This window comes from Piliocolobus tephrosceles, chromosome 8, assembly GCF_002776525.5.
Source record: "Piliocolobus tephrosceles isolate RC106 chromosome 8, ASM277652v3, whole genome shotgun sequence".
Classification (NCBI taxonomy): Eukaryota; Metazoa; Chordata; class Mammalia; order Primates; family Cercopithecidae; genus Piliocolobus; species Piliocolobus tephrosceles.
In genome coordinates, this window is record NC_045441.1 from 54,872,283 (window position 1) to 54,880,499 (window position 8,217).

An 8,217-nucleotide genomic window follows, 5' to 3' on the forward strand; every position below is an offset into this window, starting at 1 on the left:
TCTTCTTCTTTTTATTTTTTTCTTTTTGAGACAGATTCTCATTCCGTCACCCAGGATGGAGGTCAGTGGCACAATCTCGGCTCACTGCAACCTCCGCCTCCCAGATTCAAGCGATTCTTGTGCCTCAGCCTCCTGAGCAGCTGGGATACAGGCATGTGCCACCACGCTCAACTAATTTTTGTATTTTTAGTAAAGATAGGGTTTCACCATGTTGCCCAGTCTAGTCTCAAACTCTTGACCTCAAGTGATCTGCCCGCCTCAGCCTCCCAAAGTGCTGGGATAACAGGTGTGAGCCACCACACTCAGACCTATTTTTCTTAAGTACAAATTGTATATAAGGGTGCCTGGCCAGTGCATCACGCAAGGTTGGTGTAAAAGGCTACAAAAGTGAACTGGCCGTGACAACTGTAAGGAGCCAGACAGCTGATTTTTGCCAGATTGAATGTAACCAGGTCATCCCAGAAGTGAACACGGTGCACACATGCCAGCCCAGCCAGGAAGGCACTGCCAGGAGAATGGTTATCGGGGAACTTCACTCTCTCCCCTAGGAAAGCTGGACTCAGAGCCTCCACAGTGGTTTGGCTGGCCCAGGCTCAAAAGCTGCCTCCAAGGCAGGCCTGCCAGTCTAGGCCACCCACGGTGGCTCATGCCTGTAAATCCAGCACTTTGGGAGGCGGAGATGGGATGGTTACTTGAGCCAAGGAGTTCGAGACCAGCCTAGGCAACATAGTGAGACCTCTCTCTACAAAAAATTAGCCAGTATGGTGGTGCACACCAGTTGTCCCAGCTACTTGGGAGACTGAAGTGGAAGTATCGCTGGAGCCGGGGAGGTTGAGGCTGCAGTGAGTCGTCGTTGCATCTTTGCACTCCAGCCTGGGTGACAGAGCAAGACCCTGTATTTAAAACAAAACAAACAAAAAACAGCCAAGGGAAGGCCACCAGTTGTCTCCCAGGTCATGTCAGGAGGGAAGTTTCTGAGGACTGAACAGCTTCCTCTCTCCTCCCTCCAGGTCCCTGTACACTTTGCACACGGGTTGGCATTCCGGTGTGGGTGGCAGAGTGCCATCTGGTACAGCATCCAGCACTAGGTTTCAATTCTGTGTTACAGAACCAGGAATGGTGGCAGTGCAGCATGTACTTGCTTATTAGAGGGCAGAGCATTTAGGTGAGACAGACCCCATAGGGTCCAGAATGGATAAGTGAGCGGGGAAGAACCTCCCACAGTATATCCTGAACACAGAAGGATCCCTCCAAGACTCTCACAGGCCCCCACCCCGTTGGTTCCGGTCCCCAGGAAGAGGAAGGGCTCAGATCAGCATAACAGTGAATCACCGAGCACTTCCACACAATGACCCCTCCAGGAGGGTGGAGAAGCTTGTCTGGCAACTGCCTACACAAACGGCAATTCTGAAGAGCAGCAAACAAACCAGTTTAGCCCCAAATCCCATTTTGCATAAGAATGCGCCCCACAAAAACAACACCCGAAGAACACTTGTTGATCACCACTGGTTGATCGATACCAGTTGCAAACACTAAAGTTTGAGCCAAGACAGAATTTTAAAAGTCCCCTGGAAGGAACTTTTGAGTAAAGTGGTTTTGTGGAAATTGGTGCTAAAGTGTCATCACACTGAACTCAAACGTTCCATGGGGAGCACCAGATACTTCAATCAACAGATCTTGGTAAACTTGGTTTCAGAAAGAAGTTAAGCCAGAGAAGGGATTGGACCCATAAACCAAAGGGAACTTGTTAGTCACTAGGTGACTGTCAAGGTACCTGTTTTCTTTATGCTAATAAGAGGTTACACAAATTCCAGGAAGAAGGATTGCTAGGTGCAGGGGATGGTTAGGTCACAGGGGGACCGCCTGCCAGGTGGCCTCTGAACAGACCCTGACTATGGCTCCTTAATCCAGGGAAGCAGCAAAAACGAACAGCAATTGGGTTGAAATCAGGGCGAAGGCCCTTGCGTTAGGCCGGGAGAGTCTTCTTAAAAACGTGCATCCTCCCAGAGGTCACGGCTTCCTTCATATCGTCCATGTCGGGCACGGGTCCCAGAGAACGACATCCCAGTGTACATGAGGTACTCAGCGAAGACAGCGGGCATTGCTTCTCCCATCCCCATCCCCGAACTACTCTTGCCAGCCATCGAACACAAGGAAAGGTGTTCTCTACAACCAAACGGATGATTTCATCCGCTTCTTCCTTAAACACCTAAAAGCCACCGCAACAGCACTAGTAGCCCTTCACTCGGAATCAGAGCAGCAGCATCTGCGAACCTGCAAAGCCCAGGGGCTAAGGGTGTCAGGACACAGCGAGAGTGGCCCCTGCCCAGATCCGACACAAGCCTCGGGGGCTCCCGGCGGCGTAGACGCCACACTTTGCTCGCGTCCCACTCTGCACCTACCTCGCTCGCACATCCGCCAGCGTCCGGCACCTGAGCCGTCGGTTCCCCAGGTGCCTTCTCCTCTTCCTCGGCGTCCAAGGAGCCACTCCGAGCCGCTCGGGGGTCCCCGCCGCCCCCCTGCACAGCCTGGCTGCCGCCGTCCACGCTGGTGCCGGCTCCTCCCGCGGACGAGGCGGCGGCGGCGCCGAGCAGCCCATGGGCCTCGTCCGCGCTCCCGGCAGCCACGCTGTGCACCAGCCACGCATCCACCCGGGTGCGAGGGATGAAGGGGACCCCGAGCGCGCGCACCTCCCGGAGCAGCTGGCCCTCGGGCGGCGCGGCCGGGTCCAGCTCCCGGCCCTTGGGATGCAACTGGCCCGCGCGCCCCCACCCTCCCGAGGCGGAGAAGCGGTTGAGCGCGTAGGCGGAGCTGGCCGGGCCGCCCTGGAGCAGCAGCTCGTCCCGGAGCAGGGTGGGCGGCGGCAGCAGCAGGTAAAGGTCCAGGTCTACGCGAAGCCCCGCCAAGCTCAGCAAGAGGGTGAGGTGCAGGAGGCCGCCGCCGGCCGACCACCACCGCTTCAGGTGCTTCATCGCTGCCGCGAGCCCGGGAACGCCCCTGCCGGCGCCCGCAGGTCCCCGCGCCCCAGCCGCCGGGGTGACACGTGCGGACCCCACGCGCCGCCCGCACCTGCCTGGGACCCGGAGAAGCGAAACAATGAACCGGGGCGCGCGGCGGCCGTCGCGGGTTCCCAGGACCGGGCACAAAGGTGTTCCCTCGGCAGCCGGCACCGTGCCTGGCACGGCCGGGAATCGGGAGAAGCGAAGGAGGAGCCACCTGCGCAAGGAGCCCGGCCGCCTGCAGCCAGGCGCGGTGGCCAAGCTCCGCCCCCGGCCGCGGGCGCAGCCGCCGGGAACACGCCCCCTGCCGCCCCGGGCCCGCGCCCGTGGGAGGGGCCGTGCGGGGCGGGGCTCCCCGAGCTCAAAGCCTCTTTATGTTCGGGGAACGCAAGGCTTTCTGGGAGCAGAAGCTGTTCTGGGCACCAAGTGGCCCCTTGCCACCCGTGAGCTGCACCATCCTAGCTGAAAGCCAAGGGCGGGAGTTGGGGTGGAGGACTAGGTGGCGGGTAGCTGGGTGGGAAGGGACAGGATGTGTAGATTAGACGGAGAGTGACTGGGCAACGGCGAGGCGTCTGGCAGCTTGCAAAGGGCTTTCACTTCCACGTGAGGACACTTGGCGGGCACAGTGGGCAAGAGTAACTTCTCTCAGTTCCCCATCTGTAAAATGGGGATCATAGCGCCCGTCAAACAGGGATGCGATGAGGTCAGATGAAATATTTTGTGTACAGTTCGTAGTTTCACATATAAATTACACGTGAAATTTATATGTGCCGTTGGGATCAGTCATCCCACCACTCTGCACACCCCAGTCCCCGCCTCACAGACCCCTCTCTCTTCTCTGGGCGTGCTCTCCATAGTGCTAGACCTCCTCTCTTGGTATCCTTTGCTCCTTATCCGTTGTTTCCTTGAGGGTTGAGAGCACCAGCTCTACAGTTACCCTGAGTGAGTTCAAGTCTCCCCTCCACTTGAGAGGCGACCTTGGACAAATCTCTCCTTTTCTCTGTGCCTCAGTTTTCTCACTGTAAAATGAGACTAATAATGGCACCTCCCCAGCAGACCTTTTGTGAGCCCCAAATGAGATAATGCATGTAAACCACCGACCACAGCACTGCATAGGTAGGAAGTGCTCCCTGCTACCCATTGTTTGTATTACTCACCCTCAAGGCTTAGCTCCAAAGCTACATCCTCTGAATTTTCACCAGTTGGCATTAATCTCTCCCCCATCTGTTCCACAGTGCTTTCTCCGTTCGCCAACATTATAACAGTTGGCTCATTCTACTCTGTGTTGTAGATGAGAATCGGTCTGATTTGCCCATTGCAAACTCTTGAGGACAAGGAACCTGTTTGGTTCACCTTTGTGCATGCACAGTACCCAGCACTGGGCCTTGCAAGGGTAGATTTTACTAACCTTAGCTCTCTTCCTTGGAAGAAAAGGGGACAGGAGGGGATGTCCAACTGAGAATGGCCAGTTGTGTAAAAAGTTGAGCAAGATTTGTTTTAAAAGGCCCCTCCCTCCACCTGGGTTTCTCATCTCTCTCCTGGGCTAGTGTAGTAAGAAGAGAAAACAATGGGGACCAGGGGAGCAGAAACAGACTTCTTAAAGTTGCTTCCTCTGTGCTAAGCCTTGGAGGATGGGTTGGGGTGGCAAAGAGAATGAAGAAATGTGATTGCCAGGTTACCAAGACCCGGTTCACAGCATTTAGTCTCTGAACAGGGGATTCAGAGTCTCAGCTTAGTAAATGCTGCCTTCAGCTTTTTACTGAGAACCTACTAATTGCCTGAGGCTGTGCTGGAGGCATGAAGGATATGAAATGGAGTACTTTTGTTCTGTAAGTTTATGGTTTCACTAGGGAGATGAGATAAAAATTTGTGAGATACCAAGAAACAAGAGAAATAATGTATTCGATTGCCAAAATACTTAGATGTAAATTACTTCAGGGTTTATGTAGGGAGCTCTATAAACTATTGAGAGTAGAGGAGTGCCTTCTTTAAGGTGGTGCCCTCAAGAATATTACACACAGTTGATGCTCAAAAAAAAATGTATTAGTTGAATTGAGGAGGTTACACTTGAGATGTATTTTGAGAAATCTGAATAGACTAGGAACAGGAAGCACATTCAAACTTCTAACATTTGTTGGGAAGTGGGCTGACCCCTCACCATTTTATAATGTGAATTGATAATCATAGTGTTAAATACCTTTCAGACTACACACTTCAAAAGCGTGGCTTAACTCTATGACTTCTGACTGGCAGGAACAAGGGTACCTAAAAGATCTTGCAGTAAAGTGTTAACCAGGAGACTATCCTACATACCTTTGACTTTACTCACAATAAAAAGTCCCATTTTTAGGAGCATGGAGAGAATGGAATGAAATTAGAAGGAAAAACTTCCTAAGGTTTATTTCTAGAATCCTCCATCTAGGAATAGCCAAGCGAAAAGTCCAAACCATTGTCTTGTAAAAGCCTCGAAAAGTCATCTGCATTCATAAAATCCTGAAATCAGTGCTACTCAAAGGTTGACCTGAAACTGATGCCCGTATGTAAACTTTTTGCTTCTGATCCAAATGAGATAAGTAATAGAATTGAGAATTGAAATAATTTTTTTTCTTTTTGTAGAGATGGAGTCTTGCTGTGTTGCCCAGACCTGTCTTGAACTCCTGGGCTCAAGTGATCCTCCTCCCTCAGCCTCCCTAAGTGCTGCGATTACAGGTGTGAGCCACCATGCTTGGCCTAAAGAAATGTATATAGCAATTTGACATCATTACAACATCAACAGATGAGCCGAGATTTTGGGGGTTTTTAATGCCTTTGTAATTTTAGTTTTCTAGAAATGAATTTCTATTTTATTTGACAAAAGTACTGACTTGCAACAAATTGAAATTTTTTTTTTAAGTTGATTCTTCACCAGGGTTAGTTTGAGAAGCACTGCTTTAAATGGCATCCTGGTAGGGTAGGCAATGCCTAAGATAATGTCCAGTGATTATTCCCTTCCCTTGAGCGTGGGCTAGACCTGGTGATGTGCTTCTAATAAACAAAATGTGGCAAAAATGGTGGGCTTTCATTTCTGAGTTTAGATTACAAAAAGATGGAGTGGCTTTTATCTTGCTTACCCTCTCTCCCACTTTCTCCCTCTTGGAGCCCTCACTCTGGGGGAAGAAAACTACCATTTGTGCAGTGGTGCGATCTCGGCCCACTGCAGCCTCCACCTCCCAGGTTCAAGCAATTCTCCTGCCTCAGCCTCCTGAGTAGATGGGATTACAGGTGCCCACTAACACGCCCAGCTAATTTTTGTATTTTTAGTAGAGATGGGGTTTCACCATGTTGGCCAAGCTGGTCTCGAACTCCTAACCTCAGTTGATCCACCCACCTTGGCTTCCCAAAGTCCTGGGATTACAGGCATGAGCCACCATGCCCAGCAAGGAAGCTACCATGTTTTAAGGAGTCCTGCGTAGAGGCTCATGTGGCAAGGCCAATATCCAGTGAGAGAGAAGCTGAGGCTTGCCAGCAGCCACTTGAGTGGGCTTAGAAGCTGATCCTTCTTCAGTTGAGGTTTGAAGTGACTAAGTTGGCTTGTAGGCCATGCTAACTCCTTGATTGCAGCTTTGTGAAAGGCCCTGAGCAAGAGGACTACACTGCACATGGATTCCTGACCCAGAAATAAATCTATGATAATAAATGTTGTTTGAAGTCACTACATTTTTGGGTGATTTGCTACATAGTCGTAGGTAACTTGTATACCTTGTGTAAGAGGTGGACATCGCCGGGCGCCGTGGCTTACGCCTGTAATCCTAGCACTTTGGGAGGCTTAGGCGGGTGGATTGTCTGAGCTCAGTAGTTTGAGACCAGCCTGGGCAACATGGTGAAACACCGTCTCTACTAAAATACAAAAAATTAACCAGGCGTGGTGGCATGTGCCTATAGTCCTTCCCAGCTACTCAGGAGGCTGAGGCAGGAGAATTGCTTGAGCCTGGGAGGTGGAGGTTGCAGTAAGCCGAGATTGCACCACTGCACTCCAGCCTGGGTGACAGAGCGAGACTCTGTCTCCAAAACAAAAAAAAAAAAGAAAAAAGAGGTGGACCTCCAGTCTTGAGTCCAGGGTCCAGGAATTCAAGACCAACCTGGGCAACATAGTGAGATTCTGTTTCTATTTAAAAAAGAAAAAGAGGTAGACATCAGTCAAGTAGAAGGAAAAGCTGAAAATGTAACTGCATTTGTGCCATACAGTTAATGCTATAGTCAATGAATAATTTATAACTAGGAAGTAACTTTACAGTAGTACATTCTAGTCCCTAGATGTATTTAAAGGGCTTAACCATTTAAATGTAAAATTATAACTTGCCATGAAAGATAGTAACCACTAAAACATGGCCACGCCTACCTGGTATGAGATGAACACAACATAGCAATTTCTTGTAGACCTCTAAATAGAAAACACTTTTTTCCTCCTCTCTATACTCTCACACAACACTTCTGACAACCAAATGTGTGGGTTTTCGACACCAAGCAATTCTTCGATTCCAGTTCTCTGGGGTCAACAGGGTGTCCTCCAACCCAATTCAATTCTGACACTATGTGCCTGGAGTTAACATCAGACCTCACTTCAGATGCCAATCTCATCTGTGCCTTCTGAACTTCTGACTGATGGGCTATACACTGGGGGTTCCCACAACCCCCTTCTCAGGTTTAATAATTTGCTAGAATGGCTCACGAAACTCGGAAACATTTACTCGTGTTTATGGGTTTGTTATAAAAGATACAATACATGGAAGAGACACATAGGGCAAGGTATGGGGAAGGGGCACAGAGCTTCTCCAGGTGCACCACCCTCCCCAGCATCTCTATGAGTGCATCAACCCAGATGGTCTCCAAACCCTGTCCTTTTATTTATCTATTTATTTTTTATGAAGTATTCATTATGTAGGCATGGTTTTTTTTTTTTTTTTTTTTTTTTTGAAACAGAGTCTTGCTCTATTGCCCAGGCTGGAGTGCAGTGGTGCAATCTTGGTTCACTGTAACCTCCACCTCCTGGTTCAAGTGATTCTCTCGTGCCTCAGCCTCCCCTAGTAGCTGGAACTACAGGCATGTACCACCATGCCTGGCTAATTTTTTTTATTTTTTATTTTTTTATTTTTTATTTTTAGTAGAGATAGGGTTTCACCACATTGGCAAGGCTGGTCTCGAACTCCTGGTCCCAAGTGATTTGCTTGTCTCAGCCTCC

At 50.1% G+C, this 8,217-nt stretch overlaps 1 protein-coding gene across 1 annotated transcript in view; it reads right to left on the reverse strand.

Moving 5' to 3' along the window:
* Positions 1-3,299, reverse strand: part of NFE2L3 (nuclear factor, erythroid 2 like 3) — a 31,593-nt gene extending 28,294 nt beyond the window's left edge. Inside the window, exon 1 of the mRNA XM_023225927.2 lies at positions 2,403-3,299. Coding sequence (XP_023081695.2) covers positions 2,403-2,972 — 570 coding nt within the window. The 5' untranslated portion in view covers positions 2,973-3,299. The remainder of the gene's footprint in view (positions 1-2,402) is intronic.
* Between the last annotated feature and the right edge of the window lie 4,918 nt (positions 3,300-8,217).